The sequence below is a fragment of the Myodes glareolus genome, chromosome 4, assembly GCF_982192425.1.
Source record: "Myodes glareolus chromosome 4, mMyoGla1.1, whole genome shotgun sequence".
Taxonomy (NCBI): domain Eukaryota; kingdom Metazoa; phylum Chordata; class Mammalia; order Rodentia; family Cricetidae; genus Myodes; species Myodes glareolus.
In genome coordinates, this window is record NC_142029.1 from 64,784,021 (window position 1) to 64,804,609 (window position 20,589).

Genomic DNA, 20,589 nt, shown 5'->3' on the forward strand with positions numbered 1-20,589 from the left:
TAAAGCTGATTGGCCCATTTGCTTCGTCACCGGGACTGCATGTGCAGCCTCCTATTTTCCTTGTTTCTTACTGATGCTTTCAAGGACCACCTCTTCAGTGCTAATAGACTCAAGGGTATTCTGCTTTGAAATCATCATAGAAGACTCACCTAAGACATAAGTATAGCATCCTTCAATAAGAAGGTGAGAACTAGTGGGCATTAGCGTTCCATCTTTGGGCCGAGTGAATCGATAATAAAAGTAAATAAAGAGAAGGCCCTGTGTGTGTGTGTGTGTGTGTGTGTGTGTGTGTGTGTGTGTGTATGTGTGTGTGTGTATGTGTGTGTGTGTATGTGTGTGTGTGTGTATGTGTGTGTGTGTGTGTATGTGTGTGTGTGTGTGTGTGTGCGCGCGCGCGTGTACGTGTGTGTGTGTGTGTGTGTGTGTGTGTGTGTGTGTGTGTGTGTGTGTCAGGCAGAGCAGGCACCTGCTAAGTGGAAGCTAGAAGGAAACAGAGATGGCTTCTGGAATGGAAATCAGAACTTGCCTAAGGACATGCTGCAATGGCCGGGGTCATCACCCCACCCTAAGGTCACACTTGACAGCTGGGGTAAATGCTGATCCCCAGTGCAGTAGGGATCAGCATGGATGGTGGGGGTCTTAGAGGAAGGAACAGTTTCATGAGATAAGTTTAGGGGTCAGCATGGATGATGGGGGTCTTAGAGGAAGGAACAGTTTCATGAGATAAGTTTAGGGGTCAGCATGGATGGTGGGGTCTTAAAGCAAAAAGCAGCCCCATAAGATGTGCTTAGGGGTCACCATGAATGGTGAGGTCTTAGAGAAAAAAAAAAGCAATCCCATGAGATATGCTTAGGGGTCCTCAGAAAAATAAATGGGAGAATTTCACAGAGGAGGGGTAACAGCTGAGGTCTTGAATTATGTAAGTGAGGAAGATACTGAGTCAATTCAATTTGAGCTGCTTCCAGTTGGCTCTCACTCATACCCATAAGCCTTTGATAAACATCCCCGGTATTTCTTCTCTTTAAAGATATATTCTGCTGGGAGAGACATCATTACTTAATAGCAGCACTTCAGAGTCTCCTAAAAGCACTACTGATGCACTGCAGAAACACATCCTAATGTTAAAAACATGAAAACATGAAATATTTAGTCCTAAATGTGAAAGCTTTCACCGTAAAATGACTGACTACATGGCTGAAGAGATAGCAAGTGCCTTTTGTCTGGAGCAGGCGCTGGTACGCTCATTAGAGACATGCTCGAAAGAAATGATACAGGAAGGGCTAAGCCAGTAGGCATACACAAGCCCAAGACCACAGCCCGCCACACTCCTGACCAGCAGGGTCACCCCTGTGCTGCATGTGTGGCACAATGCATGAATATGTGACAACAAGCCCTTTGTTCCTCGGTCCTCACTCCCATTGGGTGGGATATGCTAGTCTTGGTGTGCTCCTTGACCGGCACTTATTGAAATACTGCCCATTAGGCTCCATCTCCAGAAATATGAAGGAAAAGGAACCATCCAGAAGGGTTTCCATGTCTATGACAGTCAGACTTCCATTTATTCATAGTAAGAAACAGAACACCCGCTCACTCGCATAGGTTCAAAAGATACAGAAATTAACATAAGCTGCCAATTCTGCCTTTGTGACACTCCCCAGTCATGGTTATAGGGCAGGGACAAATAGAGATGGAAAATTATGGGAAATGTTGCTGCCATACGATGTGCCCAAGGAATGCTGGGACCTAAACTGAAAGCATCCCAAGAGAGGAAGAATGCAGGATTGAGATTTCAATGATGGAGGCAAAGGAAAGCAACAGGACTGGTGTCGGAGATACGGCACAGACAGAGGCAGAGGAAAGGCAGATGTGTGGAAATTCCCAGCAGCTCAATACAGCTAGTCGTGAATACCAGGCGAGAGCTGACATGCATAAGGGTGGGCAGGTACCGTTGCCCATGAGGATTGGGTTCCTCTTCAAGGGTTTCCTACCTGTCTTTTCAGCATTGGTTGCAACTGTGGTTAGGGTCTCAGGTATAATTGGGGCTTCAGGTGTGGTTGGGGCTGGAGGCGTGATCAGGGCCACAGCCGTTCCTTCCCTGTACTTAGTTATGTCCTTGATGATCTGTGTCATGTTTGCGGCAAATGCACTGAGGTCTCTGACCGTCCTGAGGTTGAAGTGGAACTGGGCTGTGGCCATGGCCTTCAGGTTTTCCTCAGAAGCCTTCTGCACCCCCACTGAGATGATCTTCACCCCATCTTCCCTCAGGGCCTCCGAAGCCTCTTCCACATCATCCTCAGACTCGGATGAAGCCAGCACCACCAGGATTGGGGGAAACAGTTTCTTGTCTCTTCCATTTGTGGGGGCAGAGAAATAGGTCCTGTGAGCCTCTTGCAGGGCGTTCCCTATCTTCAGGGACCCTCCGATGAACTGGAAGTTCTTCTTCAGGTGGTTCAGCATGGGGTTCCTGTTCTTGAAGGTGCCCAGCTGGAACTCGTTGTGGAGAGCATCGCTGTACTGGGCCAGGGCCACACGGTACTTGTCGGCCTCTATGTGGAGGCTGCTGATCAGCTTGGTGAGGAACGTTCTCACAAATGGGAAGGACTTACTCCCCAGGTCATCAGAGCTGTCCACCAGAAGCACCACATCTGCATACTCGGGGCCCGGGCCTGCACAATAAAGACAGCAAGCACAGTTTCATTGCCACCGTCACAGTTTAGACCTCACTATTCACTTGGGACCATGGCCTTGTGGCTTTATCACAATTCCAAAGATGGTGTTTCCCTGGAAGTCAACCAAAAGAAACCACTTCTTTTGACTGACACATCAAGGGGACATTAGACATTAGTAAAGCCAGCCAACAGAGTCTTCTTTCTCATATCTATTTCTGAAGGCAACTGACATTCTTCTTTTTATTTCTGGAGCCCTAAATTATGATATTGTACTACAAAACTGATAACATGGTAGCACCCCAGACGCTCCCCAATATGGTCTGAGGGTTCTAATGTAGTCTGAGGATTAATAACTAGTTTTGGAAACAGCACAGAATAAGCAGTTGCCTGGGGCTGGAGAACTTAGGAGCAAAATGAAGGAAGATTTTAGGTGCAAGGAATCTTCTGAGAATAACAGAATAAGAGAATGGGGGTCAGACATGCGTGAAGCAAAGCAGGGTCACCAGTGTGTCTCCACTACCGCAGCTGTAGTGAGCTACGTCTCCTGGCAGGCTGGGGCCCAAAAAGTTTGAGATCATGACCATTACAGATTGGGGATGTGCAGGTTAGAGATGTCCAGCATGCATAGTTCATATTGTAAAGGGGGAAAGAGGCAATGATTTAGTCACAAAAACACTTGGATTATATTTTCTGTGTGGGATTGTCTTCCCCTATAAAGGGGAAGGATAGATATGTGATAGATGGATAGACTGTACCTGTATATATGCCCCTAACAAAACCAAACTAATACTTTGTAATATGACAGACCCATTATAATCCTTGCCTAGTGTGCTGGCTAGTTTTTGTTTGCTGTTTTGGGGTTTAGGGTAGTTTTTTGGTTTTGTTGTGTTTTGTTTCGTTTTGGTTTGGTTTGGTTTGGTTTGGTTTTTGTCAACATCACACTACACAAGTCAGAGTGAATTGACAACAGTGAATCTCAATTGAAAAAAAAAAAATCCCCACCAGATCGACCTGTGGACAAGTCTATGGGACGATTGCTGTGGGAAGGCCCAGCTCACTGCGGGCAGTGTCACTCTCAGGCTGGTGGGCCTGAGTGCGGGGAGAACGGGCTGGGCAGGCTATGAGAAGCATCTACGCAGCTCTCTCCCTTGACCTCTACACCAGGTTCCTGCCCTGTGTCCCTTCCTCGATTTCTCTCCATTGAAGCATTGGGCTGTGAAACTGTAAATTTAAATAAACCCTGTCCTCCCCGAGGTGATGTTGGCCCATGGGATTTTATCACAGGAACAGAAGACCCCTAAACAATAGGATAAGGAAGGAATGGGGGGATTGCAGTCTACTTCTGAAATAGTTCAGTATGTTGAGTTCTGAAAGCTTGTCGGAGCCCCTTCCTCTTAGGAAGGCAAACGCTTGCAGTAAGAAATGGTTGGCACATCTGTCTGCTCACTCCACCGGCCCAGCTTGTGGAGTTTTAACTTCTCCCTGCAGTGTTTTAACTTCTCCCTGCAGTGTTTGCGCCTGTGACTGTGTGTGACTAGGATGGAGATTCCCTGTGGTGGACATAGGCCTCACAGACCACCCTCAGATGCTCACATCATGGGGATTTCAACACTCTTATCCCACCTATACAAGCTGTGAGGAACTGGGTGGAGGCTGAACCTTACAAAGCATCAGCTTTGGTCCAAGCCCATGCAAATAAAGCTGAGTTCCTCTACTCTCTTCCAAGTGCCTGCTAGGTTGTTCCCTGGTCAGCATTTCCACAACATTTCTAAAGATAAGGCTCCAGCTACTCAATACACAAGTGGGCTTTCTGTATTCACAGAGATATGAGACCTCAAGAGTTATGCAAATCAGTGAATATAGATTTTCTAGCCAGGGCTACAAAACATGATTTTTTTTTAACCCATAGCTTTCCCCATCTTTAAGGAATGAAATCTGTTGAAAGTTATGATCTATGGCTACTATTAATTGTTGTGTACTTTGATCTGTTAGTAAATAAAGTATTCATTTTATTAAAGTTTGATAAAACATAAAAATATTTATTTTCCCCAAATAATATGAAAAAAAATATACTGGTACCTGGACTCTGATATGCCAGCGTTTCAGTCCAGAGGATTAGGATGAATACAATTAGTTGGAGCTTCATTCTGTTAACGGGGGTTTCTTAACTTTTATTCTGAAAAAAATTGCAATCTGAATTATATGTGTCTTGGTTAAGGTTTTTATTGCTGTGAAGAGACAACATGATCATAGCAACTACTATAAAGAAAATCTTTACTCAGAGTAGCTCGCTCACAGTTTCAGAGGTTCAATCCATGATCATCATGACAGGGAGCATGGAGGCATTCAGGCAGACATGGTGCTGGACTAGCTGAGAGTCCTACATCCTGCAGGCAACAGGAAGTCGACTGACTGTGTCACTGAGCAAAGCCTAACCAAAAGCCCGTCCCAATAAGGGAATGCCACTCCCTGTGAGATTAGGGGCCCAGTTATATTCAAACCACCCCACTATGCAATACTGAATCCCAGGAACTGCTCAAAGGATGCTGTACTGAAAAGAAGTATTTTCAACAGAGAGAAAGTTTACTAATGCAGCAGCCATCAAGCATGTGGAATCTTTGCCAAAAACAGATGCTGATGTGTGCTGAGCCCTGCATGTGGCTCAGAACCCTTCCTCGGCACTTCGCAAATATCTCAGAATTACTGTAGCTCTGTGACGGAGAGGGAAACTGCGGCATGGCAGACGGAGATGTTTCCCCAGACTCGGGGGCTACCACGCCAAGGCTCTTCAGCACCCCCATCCTTACACAAAGCCTGTTCTCCACAAGCCATGCTCCCCATCCTCTGCTCTCATTGGACAATGACGACTGTCTGCGCTCATCACTTTCCCCAAGAAGCCACAACTGACTCTTGTTTTCTCCATCACATGATTGTGAACAGTGTTCTCATGAGTCTGGGAATCACCTGTATTGGGTAATTTTTTTAATTAAGTTTTATTGATTCTTTGCAGATGTCACATCATGCATCCAGACTCCACCCATTTCTCCATCCCCCACATACACCCTCGGACCTTGCAACCTCCCCTCAAAACAAAACCAAAAGAGAGAGAGAGAGAGGAGTCTTGTCCTGGAAGCTGTGTGGTATGGCCTGATTGTTAGTATCCAGGCACACCTTGGCCCTGCCCCTTGGGAACCTGGCACAGTGTGTCTTCCTGCACCCTGCATCACACCTTCGTGCATGACAGACAGTGCCTTAGAGACAAGCCCCGCCTACTCCCTCCCTCTTCCCTTCTGCCATTTTCTCTGAGGAGGCAGCATTCTCTCTCTCTCTCTCTCTCTCTCTCTCTCTCTCCTCCCTCCCTCCCTCCCTCCTTTTTCTTCTCGTCTCTCATTCTCTCTCTTTTTGCATCTCTCTCTCTCCCATTCTCTCTCCCCTTCCCCAGCCCCTTCCCGCCCAGGGTCCTTACCTGCCCCGAGACCCACTACGGTCCCAACTCTGTAATCCTAACATTGATGAAATCCCACATTTCACCATTTCGTCCTTTCATCTTCACTTGTCTGATCTGAGGCCTCTGTCCTTTGTCACACCATCAACAATGGGCTCACCAGGGCTCTCGCTCCCCAGGCTCCCCACTCTCCTCCCACATCCTGCCTTTGTCCTGTGTCATGGAGATCCTGCAGTTTTGGATCTGCAGATTCGTGCCCTTCTCTGGCTCTAATAGTTCATAGATGAAGTGGATGTTGGGGTGGGCCATTTCACCGCTCTGGCCCTGGGCCCCGGGTGGCAGCTAGACTGATCTCCTATTGTCACCACCAGGACTCCAGTCAACCCACCCATGCCAGAGGCTGTTTGTTGCTGCAGTTTCTGGCGGCCCGAAACCACGCTTGGTTGAGCCCTGCTCTCCCCAGTCACGTGACACAGTGCAGCTGTTGTCCTCTCTAGTTCATTGTTTTATCGCTGCAACCAAACAAGAACTTAGTGGAAGGAGAGTGTATTTGAACTCATGGTTTGAGGTGATATAAGGTATCATGGCCAAGCAGGCATGTGTAAAACTGTGTTCACATCTCAGTGAACCAGGAGGAAGATGGGGAACAGGAAGTAGAGTGGAGCTACAGAGATTACACTTCCTCTAACTAAGCCCCATTTCTCAAAGGTTCCACAACCTTCCAGAACAGCTGCCGACCAAGCTTGCAAAGGTGAGCCTTGAGGATGTTGCCATCACTTGGGGAGACCAGAACAGTGACTGATGCCTCCTCCTATGGTTCCAGCAACAAAGCAGGCTGCGGTCCTATCAAAGTTATCTCTGGGGAAGCAATGAATGTATTACCTACAGATCAGTGGGCTAGGGGATACAGGTGGGAGCAACCACACCGGAAGATCTAAACCCGGCATGGATGAAGATGATCCCCACGACTGTATGGAGGGCTCCTCATCCTTCTACACCTATAATCTCTTGCCCCTTTCCAGACCCCAAAGCTCCCTGCAATTAGGGCAGAATTGCATACAGCTGGCTGGCAGACATGGCTAGATTCAGGTGAGGGTCCAATGACCCTTCCCACTTCCTCCTCCTAAGAAGAAAAATCAACAGTCAACAAGCCCAGCTGTAATGATCTTTGGCAAAAAGAAAAAAAAATGGTAGCGGCAGTTTGGCTCAAAGGTTAGTCCTGTACAAGGGGGCATTTCATATCCAAACCATCCCATAGCAAGGGTTAAAGTTCATCATTTCTCTCCACCTGATTCATATTCAATCAGAAATCTGCATGGGGAATTTAAATCTCACAGAAATCCCTTCAAATTAGAGTTGTTCTTTATTTTTAAAAAATGACAGAAGAAGATATCGAAACAGCCAATGCTTTCAACTAGGCATGTCTTCAAGAAGACACTAAAGCTGGAAGGGATGGTTTTTATTCATGTCTCTTTATCCAAAAGGAAAGTGACAGTCTCAGATAGCAAATTGGTGTGTCTGAAGAGTGACATTGAAATCTATACTTTGTCCTCCGACATAGAACACATTTTACTTATTTGATTTTTTTTGTTATTGACATACAGTTCACACGCTGTATATGTGTACACATTGATATGTAGTCACAAAGTGACAGTCTCAGATAGCAAATTGGTGTGTCTGAAGAGTGACATTGAAATCTATACTTTGTCCTCCGACATAGAACACATTTTACTTATTTGATTTTTTTTGTTATTGATATACAGTTCACACGCTGTATATGTGTACACATTGATATGTAGTCACAACCTGTGGTGTAGGAGGGCCTCCTGTCTATATGTTACTTTCATTGGTCAAATAAAGAAACTGCCTTGGCCTTTTGATAGGACAGCAGCTTAGATAGGTGGAGTAGACGGAACAGAATGCTGGGAGAAAGAAAGCAGAGTCAGGCAGATGCCCTGGCTTTTCTCTTTGAGACAGACGTAGGTTAGACTCATGCCAGTAAGCCACAATCATGTGGTGATATACAGATTATTAGAAATGGGTTTAAAAAGATGTGAGAGTTAGCCAAGAAGAGGCTAGAACTAATTGGCCAAGCAGTGTTTAAATGAATACAGTTTCCGTGTAATTATTTTGGGTAAAGCTAGCCAGGAGCTGGGTGACAGGAAGCAGCCCGCTGCTCCTTTTACAACAAAGTTGTATATGTGTATACATTGATATGCAGTCACACACTGTATATGTGCATACATTGATATGCAGTCACACACTGTATCAATCGTGTATATATTGATATGCAGTCACATGCTGTATATGTGTATACATTGATATGCACTCACATGCTATAGATGTGCATACATTGATATGTAGTCACATGCTGTATATGTGCATACATTAATATACACACACTATAAAGTGCTGAATGCTCTACCCCTTTAAAGTGTGCACATCAAGAGGATGGGGAAATGTGCAGGAAAAGAAGTTTCCTTCTGACATGGTAGCTGTGCACTTGTGAACTCTCTGCAGCGCAGCTAATGTCATCTACACAGAGCCTGCACAGGGCTGGGCCTGTCAACATCTCATCCTGGATGCAGGCCTGTTAGGCCCCACCCCTCCTGGAGGGGCTACTGGCAGTTTGTGGAGAACAAGGCGTCATTTTCTTCAGAGGTTTGACTCAGATTAGTTGTTCATGCTCCAGTAAATACCACTCTAATGCAAGGTACTCTAGCTAAACTCAGCGTCACACGCCAAAAGACATGAAAGCAGGAGGGACTTGTTGAAAAGCAGGGATTCAGTGAGAGAGGAGTATGGGGTGAAACAATTAAAATCCATCATATGCGGTATGAAAATGTCAAGAATGTTTTCAAATGAAAAGGTGTACAATTCAGTGTGTGTTAGAGCATCTGCCAGCTATGCAACCATTATCCCTAATGTCACAACGTTCTTGTGACTCCAGAACAAAAGCAAAACCCTTCAGCAATTACTCCACATCTCCACAGGCAGACATTAGCAGAGCTCAGGAATCATGCAGAGAGGGAGAAAGGAGTGTATGAGCCAGAAGGGTCAGGGGTACTACAAGAAAACCCACAGAATCAACTAACCCGTGATCACAGAGACCGAACTGACAACCAAGGAGCCTACATGGGCCTGACCTAGGCTCTCTGCATATATGTGACAGTTGTATAGCTTGGTCCTCTTGTGGGACTCCTAACAGTGGGAACAGGGGTTGTCTCTGGCTCTTTAACAAGCCTCTGGGACCTTACTCCTCATACTTACTCAACATGGGAAGGTGCTTAGTCTTACTGCAACTTGATGTGCCCTGTTTTGTTGATACCCATGGGAGACCTGCCTCTTCCTGAACAAAAATGGAGGAGTGGATTGGGGTATGGGAAAAGAGGGCCTAGAGGGAGGGGCTGTAAGGAGAGGAGGGAGAGGAAACTGCAGCCAGGATATAAAATAAATAAATAAACTTTTAAAAAATTATTTTATGTACATAGGTGGTTCACCATATGCAGCCAGTTCCCCTGGAGATCAGAAGAGGGGGTGAGAGTCTGTGGAACTGGGGTTATAGATGGCTGTGAGCTGCCATGTGGAAACTAGGAATTGAACCCTGGTCTTCTGGAATTGCTGCTGAGCCATGTCTCCAGCCCCAGGGCATATGCATTTAGCAGAGTATCTAACACATCATTGTCTGCTCCACCATGGTGGAGAATCATCCCGAATGTTTTCTTCTTAGAGATAGAGTTTTGCTCTTGGTGCTGCAACATTAGGCCCAATAAAAGGATTCTTTCGGGGGGGGGGGGGCTCTTGTGCTTGCCCTGTTCTCTGGAGGTGTCCACAGCTAAGGGGCTGTTAGGAGAGCAGCCTGAACTAGAAACACAAGGGGAGATGGCAGTGGAATTGGCAGCCAAGCAATGGTAGCAGCAAAGGCAGCAGCAGTGAGGGGACAGCAGGTTCAGTAACAGCAGCAATGGCAGCTGTGCCCAGAGAGTGCTCAGGGCAGAGGAGAGGGGGAGCAGAGATGCCAGCGGCAATGAGGGCTGAAGGCAGATGAGGAGCTTAGGCTGAAGAAGGACCTGGAAAGAAAGCATGGGGGTGGCTGGAGAAGTCCCAGAGAGATGCCAAATCTTAAAGGCACTGTGGCCTGAGAGTTGTAAGGGCTAGCTAGCCACTGTCACTAGCCACTGTCTAGGGTAAAGGATCCCAACAGCCTGGGCTTAAGAACACTTGTCATTGATGGGCTAAGGGTCCCAATCCCAACACCCATACCTGTTTAAGAGCTCTAAGAAGGTGCCAGTTGGGGCTGCTAGCTATTTGCGGCTGTGGCTGCTGCTGGTGCTGCTGTAAGCCAGAACAACAACAGCTGCCAGCTAGAGCTGTTGCCGGTTATACCCTCCCCAGAGCAATGCACCTGACACATGAGTGTCTGGGAACCTATCTCTTTGGCTTCTAAAGTGTGGAGCAATAGGTCCTTGGCTCTCAGAGTTTGGAAATTTAAGCCTCTGCGTCACCAATTCAGCCTCAGCACTCAAACCAGCCTTGCCAGCAATAAAAAAGGGTGCAGTTCTATTTGCATAGAGTCGGCTGGTTGGTAACAAACCATCACAGCAGAGGGTCTCGGTAATTAGGGGTGCCTTAATCACATTTCGAAGACTCCCCCTACTCTAAAATTGTAGATACTCTATAATTCTTTAGCGATATGTTGGAAAGAATTTAGTGGTGTAAACTAATTATATTTTAGAGATTTCAGTCTCTAGAGTAGATACAACTCAAACCAGACTGAGGACTTAAGGATATGACAAGTTCAAATAGCTTCCAAAAGAACCAAATCATACTCACACTTTCTAGTTCAGAGAAGCTGGTGGGAATTTCAGCTAGCATAACCTCTGAGAGGGGGACCCCAAGTCACTTGAAGAGGGATAGTTAAACCACCCTCTAGAAAGTAGAGTCCACACATTTGATACTGGACAGTATCACTCGTTCTGACAGGTAGCTACACTTCCCGTTGTTACCAGGGAAACCAATGTTTCCTTTTAGGTTCCCTGTCTCTCATTAATAAAGGAATCTACAAACCCACTCAGAAGGAAGCTTGAGGACAATTCTATTTGGGTTTATAAAAAAATAAAAGCAACAGGCCACACTGCAAATCTTGACAAGCTTCCTGGAGGAGAGAGATTGAGAAGGGAGAGAGAGAAAAAACAAATGGCCAAAGGAGTGGCAATTCTTCAGAGAAAGAATGAGAAAAGCCAGAGTGCAGGGAAAGCATGCTTAGGATTTCAGCCAGTATCTGAAGATTTCAAGAAAGGAAAAAGAAAAACACGCTTAGAGCTGGCTGAGGGTCTGAGTTCAGAGGGCACCAAGTCTAGGAACTTGGGTTCCAAGAATAGCACCAGGGATGTAGACTAGAAACAGAGATGACTTATTCAGAAATGAAAAAGACTCCCAAAACTGGGAATGGGCTAGTGGGGGAGGAAGGGGCCCAGAAGGCATGGATCTTAAGGCAGACACTATCTTACAGAACTTTACACAGTACCTGTCTCTCTACTTTGTACCTAGCTTTCTCAAGCATGCTCGGTTCATTAGATGAAGCCCAGGTGATGACAGGCTCCCAGCATCCTCTTCATACTGACCAAACATGCTCCATGTAATACATGAAGCCCAGGTGGGGAAGGGTCTCCAACCTGTTTCCTGCCGGCTGGCTTCCCTCATACGTTAATCCTAGCGGTTCCTAATCCCGCCCCAATTCTCTTGTCAGTCTTTTTAGTAACAAGCACGCAATTGAAGTCTCAAGGAGACTTGGTGAATTGGGAAGAAAGAACATTAACAAAGATTTTTTTAATGGAATACATTTTATGTCCATATATAATGTTCTCACCATATACAGAAAAGAGGAGACAGTTTTCTGAGGCAATAATGCTAGCATTCGTTTGTGACTCGCAAGATGTTCGGAAGGCAGTTAGCAAAGGGGATCTCTCAAGGGTTTTTTCAATAGTGCCACTGTAATAAGTGTTTAGTCTCTCCAAGTGACTATTTGAAAGGACAAATATAATTTAGACAGATATCTAGCATGCCTGAGGACAAAGTCCCATTAGTCATAATGCTTTCTCTCTCCTTCCCACCCCCAGCCCCCACCACACCCCCACTTCTGTCTTCCTGCATTGCCGAGGATTGTACTTAGAAAGGCAAATCTCCTCTCCTTTCCTACCTCCTGGCCTCCTCCAACACTAAGACAAAAACATTGGTTTTGCACTGGTGGTATTTCCCCTATATTAGATCTTTCCTCTCTCAGCACTTGGGGTTTTTAATTGTTTTTATGGAAGTAAACATTTTTGTCTGTTCCCCTCCCTTCCTCTCCTTTCCCCTCCCATGACCCCTATGCTCCCAGTTTACTCAGGAGATCTTGTCTTTTTTTCTCCTTCCTATGTAGATCCATGCATGTCTCTCTTAGGGTCCTCTTTGTTGTCTAGGTTCTCTGGGGTTGAGAATCTTAACAAAGATTTCTAAAGCTCATGGTAAGGCTTGTGATTTTCTGGCAGAGTCAGACACTAAAGAAGCCAGAGATTAATTAATAAGTTATAACACAATAAAGGCATTGGTGTCTTAAATCTTCTGGGTTGCCACTGCTTGTGTAAACAGTTTATCAGAAGTTTACACAGCTAAATCCTAACTCAAAGCAGCTTTTTAAATAGCATCCTGGAACCATCACACTTAATTTGTTTTTCTTCCTTTCCTTTTGCAGCTAAAGGAACAAGAAGAAATGAATGAGAGTAGAAAATAAGTCAGGCTGTCCCTTCTGTCCTCCACTGAGTCTCCTGTCCCCTGGTACCTACCCTCCTCTCTGCCTAGTTCAACGCTCCTCACGTGGGACAGATGCCCCAATGCAGACCAGGGCCAAGCTTGCACCAGAGTAAGGAGCTCAAGCGAAAGGGAAAAGGTCATGACTATGGGAACCACAGCCCAGCTGGTGACGGCCCGGACCACACATGCTTGCCTTTCCAGCTGGGGATCTAAGGTCTACTGAACTTGAAGGGCAAATCCAAGGTCACAGAGCTGCTGGTGCTTTGGCCTATCTCTGAGAGCATCTGGAATACATATTTGGTTTTCCCATCACTAGGAACAGTAAGGGGCCAAGCTTTATTTTCTTGTTGTCCTGTAGGTGCTACATGGCTCTGCTGTCTTTGGCTTTCATGGTTTTCTTATTTCTTCCCTGGCTCCATTCCTCAGAGAATGTGTGATCTTCCCCACACCCCCAAGTCCATCAACACACCCAGTGCCCACACAAGTTTCTGGGACCACCAACTCTATCTCCTACCACACACGCATCACGTTTTACCGTGTGCTGTGACTCCTGACGGGATTTTCTCAGCCCATTTCCTCCTCCATCCTGGACAGCTGCTGACGGCAGAACTGAGCACCTCCCCTCTCACCACTGATGGCAGGACTGGGTACCTCACCTTTCACCACTGAAAGTCTCAATTGTCTAGCTCAGTGTCTGTTCAAAGAAGTTTTTAAGAAAAATGTGTTGAATTGGGTTAATTATTCAGAAAATGATCAGAGGCTCCAGCCAGCCGTTGCCACTCACTGGCCTATCAGGTGTCCCACTGCAGCAGTGCCAGGCACTTCTAGAACAAAAGGCCTAGTTTTGAGTGTCTTGAGATTGACAATGTGCTATGCATGAGAAGCAAACTCTCTGTTTAAGTATCCCATACCAAGCCCACATGTGCTATTTAAACCTTATTATCAACTTGATTGCATTAGAATCACTAAAGAACACATCCTTGTGCCTGGCTTTGAAGGTGTTTCTGAGAGGTTTAAAAAAGGTGGGAAGACCCCCTGGATGTAGATGATGGGCTGGGGTCCCAGGCCAAATATGAGGGGGAGTGGAGCTGCAGGACAGCTCAGTTGCTAAAGTGCAGGCTTTGCTAGCATGAGGACCTTAGTTCAATTCCCACCATCCATGTATAAAAAACCAAGCATCCACCTGTAATCCCATCACTGGGGAGACAGAGGCAGGAAGATCCCAGGGATTCACTGGATAGTAGCCGACTCTCATTGATAAGCTCCAGGCCAATGAGAGATCCTGTCTCAAAGGAAGTGGGCAATGTGGCTGAAGAGGCTGTTCTCCAGCTGCACACGTGATGTGCATGCCTTTAATCCCAGCACTCAAGAGATAGAGGCAGGTGGATTTCTGTGAGTTCAAGGCCAGTCTGATCTATATGAGTTCCGGGACAGCCAGAGCTGTGTAGAGAGACCCTGTCTAAAAGAAAATCACAAAAAAATTATAGAGCGATGTGGGCTGAGCACCAACATCCATGCTCTCTCTGCTTTGCCTTCTGCCACTGTGCATTTCTCACCCCAACTGTGAACAAAACTAAGCCTCCCTTGCTTCCTTAAACGGGTTCTCATCAGGTGCCATGTGAACAAATGGAGCTCCTAACACACCACCCTACCAAATCAGACTGTTCTTGACCCACCCCTGGGGGATGGAGCGACTCCAGCAGAGAGTGTATAGAAACAGTCCTAGCTTCACCTTTGCAATAAACAGAGGCCCCAGGACTGGCTCAGGGTGTGAAATCAGAAAGCAGTTTAGCCTGCAACACAGGACCAAAAAAATATGAAGACTTTGTCTTTCCATGAAACAAAAGCAGTGCATTTCGCAAGTCAAGTTCAACTCACGCTTCATGCTCAACCGTCTTTCCTGCTGTCTGGTTTCACTGGACTTTATATAGTCTGTATATATTTACTTACACAACTATACATGTATATGTACATATGTGCACACACACAACACACACATGCATACTTCTGATAGATTACCCACTCAGAAAACTTATCTTGAGTGCCAACTATACTCTTGGCACTGTTGAAGGTGGCTGAGATTTAGCAAGGGGAAAACAGACAAAAAGCTTACTTGAAGATTTCGGTTCTCTTTGTTTGCCCCTCTGAGTGGCAAGAGCAGAGATTAAGCCCATCTTTTACCATGCTCTCTTAAGTGCTTGGAGCAAAGTGAGTGCTAAGTAACAAAGGAAGGAAGGAAATGGGGAAGGTAGACAGGGAATACTCATGTAAGGAGGAGGAAGAAGGAGGCATCGTCTCAAACGAAGGTATCAGCAAAATATTTGGCAAACAGCACAGAATTTGGGAAAGACTTGATGGAAGAGGTGGCATCTGGAGCGGATTCGAAAGACTCCTGGAGTAGAAAAGGCAAAGCGATGACGATCAAACTGTTCTGGTACCTGGGGAATGAGTGACAGCAAATGTTGTAGGTAGAAATAAGCAGTAGAGGGTGTGTGTGTGTGTGTGTGTGTGTGTGTGTGTGTGTGTGTGTGTCTGTGTGTGTCTGTGTGTGTCTGTGTGTCTACTGTATGTCTGTGTGTCGACTGTGTGTCTGTGTGTCTACTGTGTGTCTGTGTGTCTACTGTGAGTCTACTGCGTGCCTGTGTGTCTGAGTGTCTGAGTGTTTTGGAGACTGGATGCTGCTGTGTAGGCTGTGCCCAGGACATAGAGAGGGTTTGGATGACAGTGTAGGAAAGACAGGGTTGAAAGGACACTGTGGTGGAGCTGTAGATGCCCTAGAGAGCTTTGCAGGAACTTAACTTTGTTGGAAACTGTGAGCAAGTGATTGGCTTTGGCTGGGAGAAGAGTGGGTGCTGAGATGCATGGGATGCGTGGGAAGGATGGCTCTTTGCATCACAGAGACATGCATGTAGGCAAAACATTTACACACAAAGTATAAATAAATAAATATTTAGAAAAAACAAAAGGAAAAAACCTTATATTGATAGACAGGGCACTATGCTAGGCTATCAAAATGTATTGCAAACCTCCCATGTAGCAGAGCCTATCTTACAAATAGACGAAGAAGGTCTATGACTCAGGAAAGTGGAACTGTCCTCAGTTGTTAGCTCTCTGGTCACTGTGAGAAAATATTGGTAGTGTGCACTTGAGTAGATAGTTAAGCTTTTAGCAATACTCATACATAAATAATTGGCATATAATTATAAATTATGCTTACCTATTAATCAAGAAGTCTGACCAGACCTTTGACAATACTTTTAAATTTCATTAAATTATTATATTACAACTTACCCAAATTTATGTTTTAGTTCCTGGTTGTTAAAAAAAGACAATTAGCCTAAAATTAGCTATATAATTATAATGTTAATAAAGGTTAGCATACATTCACTATATCCACTATGTGGAAAACATTATTTATATGTACTGTCTATTTCACGTCAGTGTTCTCTACGGTTGTGTGAAGTAACAATGATTATGCCCATTCTACAGAGAGCCAGGGCTCCAGCAGTTATCATAGCTTGCCCAAAGGCTTGCAGTCTCTTGACTACAAATATTTTTCCAAATATTTCCAAAAACAGATATTTTTCCAATGCAATACTTCATCTTTCTAATGTTCTTATTTTATCATTCTGGTCTCTTCATATCCTTTGACCTTCCAAGATAAAAATTACCCTAACAAATCACTCCATACTAAGAGAATGGGCTTAAAGTATCAACTGCGACCACCAAATAAGGTAAAACTTAAAGGTAGCGTTTCAAAGACCAGACCTTGAATCAATTATGACCCCCAAAGAGTAGTGTGAAGGGTAAAAATTCACATAGGTGAGAGGAAGTAGGTACCACAGAGCACCCGAGGCTAGAGAGGTAACAAAATAGTGGCAGTCAGCACACACATAGCCTGTCCTCAGGAAGCAGATATCACTGCTCTTGTATATTGAGACCAGTTTTACCCAGTGCGCCCTTCTTCAGCCTTTGTATCTGCCCAGAACAGACCTGAATCTGAAATCCTGAGTAATGGGGATTCATCAAAGCCAACAGCACTGCCCAGAAAGTATACCCCCTAGTGAGCCTAGGCCCTCCACTATGAGAGATGCAGAGAGATCTGGGTACGTGGTCCAACCTGAGAACTCATTCCCTTCAGAAGGTGATGTGAAGTTGATGAAGAGAAAAGCAATATCAGAAATACCATGAAAACAAAACACAAACTGAGGGTTGGGGAGACAGCTCAGTCTGTAAAGGGCTTGCCTCTTAGACACAGGGACCTGAGTTCAACCCCAGAATCACATAAAAAGCCAAGCTTGCTGCTGCACTCTCATAACCCCAGAACCCAACACCACATAAGCTAGGCATGGGAATGCATACCTGGCATCCTAGAATTTAGGAAGGAGACAGGAGAATCAGAAGTCTAAAATCATCCTTATCTTTATGGTTCAAGGACAGCCTGGACTAAGAAAAACTTTCTTAAACTTTTTCTTTCTTTTTGAAGGGAGACTCTGGGTAGATGTCCTAGTGAAACTCCTGAACCTCAGAGCCAAGGGCAGGTGGCATTCTGCCCAGGGCCCAAACCACCCAAAATGCCTGTCAAAAGAAGCTGGCAAGAGAGGCATGGTGGTACCCAACTGTCATTCTGCAACACTAGGGAGACTGAGGCAAGGGGCTCTCAGTGAGTTCAAAACCACAATGAGCTACATGTTTAAAAATTAAAACAAAAACACTAGCCACATGATTGTGACTGAAGGATGGGTTTCCTTTCCCTGGTGACAGCTGCAATTGTATCTCTTTGCCAAGCTGTGGCCCTTCCTGAGTGTGAGAAACCAAGTCATCAAATAGGCTGAACAGCCTCCCTGAGGCTTGCTGGCCAGTCAGCTCAGCCTCAATGGTGAACCCCAGATTTAGTAAGAGACCCTCATCTCCATAAACAAGGCAAGCATGGGAAGGACAACACCAGAGGCTGTCCTCTGGCCTCCACACACATGGCAAACTTCACACTGCATTACAGAAAGTGCTGTGCACATGCTCACTGAAACAGACTTGATTCAGAAAACTGGCAGCTGCAAACCATCTTTGCAGGCTTACGACACTCTTAGCAAAGCCTCCTGATTTTACTGCCATTACTAAAACTGTTTTTCCAGCCACTTTGATCAGTATATGATAATATGTTGAGTTTTATTTCTCTGTTTTATCTGATAGGCGACTGGTCAGTCAGTGTATTTATAAGCCTATGACCAGTAGGAAACATCAGGGAAATACTTTGGAATAAAACTGGCGAGTGCTGAACCAAAGCACCACACACTTATTGCAGCTGTTGAAGAGAAGGGAATCTGAGAACGATCTGCAAAGAAAAATTGGTACCCAAAAGATTCAGGCTTAAGGCAAAACCACCAAAGGAAAAAGTATGAAAATCCACAACTGACCCCAAACCGTATTTGTGCCTTCATTATCAAGTATTTAATGAGCTGGGCTCTCAGCAAAAATGAAGAGCCAGTTCATCTGAAGGGATGATTCAGAACCTTGGGGAATTGTGTTTTTCACATCAATTCTTTAGAAGTCTTGGGATGCCCTAGGGGCCAGGCTAACATGATGGCTCAAACAGTAAAGGTGCTTGCTGCCAAGACGGGAGACGTGAGTTCAATCCCCAGAATCCACTTAGTGAAAGGAGAGAGCTAACTCCCTCTACTCGTTCTCTGACCTCCAAAAGTACATCAGTGGAACGTGTGGGCGGGCACACACACGCACGCGCACGCACACACACAGAGAAATATTAGTATCCTATTTATTCTATTTGTAAACTGTAGCACAATAAACTTAAGTACACAGGACCAAGAAATCTATCTTACAGATTTTTCTTACAGATTTTGTTTGGAATTCATAAAATAAATTACATCTCTTCCAAAATTTCAAACCATTCATCCTAGATTGACAACAACAACAGTGAAAATTAACTTCAGAAGGGACAGCTGAGTGCTGAAAACCAGACTCCACGTGGCCTACGAAACACTCCAGGGATCTCCGAAGGCTTCCCCCAGGAGACATTGCAGGCCTCCATGTGGAGATTCTGAGAGCAGGTAATTCCCTCAGCTCAGGGAAGAACCTTCGCTGGGGTTCCACACACACCAGAAACGCCATAGTGTTTGTGGAAGCCTTGAGTGCTGCTTTGAGGAAACCTCACAGACCAGTTTAGAACTTGAGGCCAGACACCAGTTCCCACAGTATGAGTATATCAGAACATTCTGGAATCCACCTACAGTCTCTGCTGCCTTGTGTCTCGGGGTCTGAACAACTACTCTCTGCGTGAGCATTAGTCCCCAAAGGTTAGACTGAATGGCCTGGCCGAGGGCGTGAGGAACCGATTACAACCCCTCAGATTCAAATTCAACAGGTCTGAGATCCCCACCCCCACCCCCGCCCCCACTGCCGCCTCTCACCCCATCCCCACCCCCGCGGTCAGACATTTCTAAGAGATTTCTAAAACTCGGAAACCACACTCGCTGAGATCCCCTTCTATTCTAAGCTTCTAACTTTTAGGGACCTCAGTTTCTTCTGAGCCTCGAACCTGAAACACAAGCAAAATCTGCAGAGGAAGAGTCTTCTTAGACCCTGAGGCTCAGGCCCGGAACCCTGCACCCCACACTCACCCGAGCTTCCTGGGGTCCCCAAGGATCCTGGGACGCCCCGTGCTGCAGCCGTGTGCGCCCTGGAGCGCTTGCCTAGCCTCCGGGTTCAAGCTGAGTCGCCGCAGGTGCTGCCGAGTACCAAGGGCTCTTTTATGTCATTGCTGACTCGTGCCTTGGCCGGACTCCCCCAGGGACTAATGCTTTGCAGAACTCCAGCGGGCAGAGGTCTCCAGCTGTTCACTGGCGTGACCCACTGCGCGGGTCTTAAGGCAGCCCATGAACTTGGCAAGGCAAAGTTTCTCAGAAATCCACAACCATTTCAGCTGGCTGAGGTCACTAAGGCTACTGGGGCCGAGGAATCTTGCAATTCCTCAAAGCTAGCCAGCAGGGAACCAGAGAACAACTCCCAGGAGGCTAGACCCTAAGGGGGGGGGGGGTGCATAATAAAGACAAAAAACTAACTTCAGCAGTGCAGAGTTTGACCTGGAATTTCTAAAAAAGGGCGCGCGGGGGTGGGTGTAAGGAAAGTACAGATGTGATTTGTACATACATAAATCAGAGTTCAGCAGACCTGAAAGCATGGAGTACTCTTGCATATTGTTAACATTTGGCTTTTGTTTGCCTTTCATGGACTTGTATTCCGGCTTGAGATTTACTATAACACACACACACAAACACCAAGCTGCCTGTGAAGACACCTGCTGAAGGTACTTGTAAAGTTCAGACTATCGCAAGAACCCTGGGGCTCCCCGTTGCTGAGCAAGCACCTCCAGAGCACCAGGCTCCCCCATACTGCATTGCTTCTGAGGAACCTCAGTTACTTTTCCTAACTTGGGTTGCACTTTGTATATTTTCTCTGCAAAGAGGTAAAGCATTGAGTAAAGGGGAAGAAATCCTGCATCTTCAAGTGCAGAAAGGCTTTTAAATTTTCCTCAGACTTTATCATTACTTATACTTGCTGTTCATTAACCCAGCGTGCACGGTGCATGTCTTCTGCAAATGTTTTAAACTGAGAGCTATATCACAGTGAAATATTGCGTTCCGCTCTGTGCACCGTGGTCCCCATTGG

General features: G+C 45.8%; 1 protein-coding gene across 1 annotated transcript in view; it reads right to left on the reverse strand.

The window, feature by feature from the left end:
- The window catches only part of Col6a5 (collagen type VI alpha 5 chain), a 109,974-nt gene extending 90,182 nt beyond the window's left edge, over window positions 1-19,792 (reverse strand). The window contains exons 1-3 of the mRNA XM_048417478.3: window positions 19,542-19,792; window positions 4,749-4,845; window positions 1,989-2,666 (exon numbers count right to left, since the gene is read on the reverse strand). Of these exons, the coding sequence (XP_048273435.3) occupies window positions 1,989-2,666; window positions 4,749-4,815 (745 nt within the window). The 5' untranslated portion in view covers window positions 4,816-4,845; window positions 19,542-19,792. The remainder of the gene's footprint in view (window positions 1-1,988; window positions 2,667-4,748; window positions 4,846-19,541) is intronic.
- Between the last annotated feature and the right edge of the window lie 797 nt (window positions 19,793-20,589).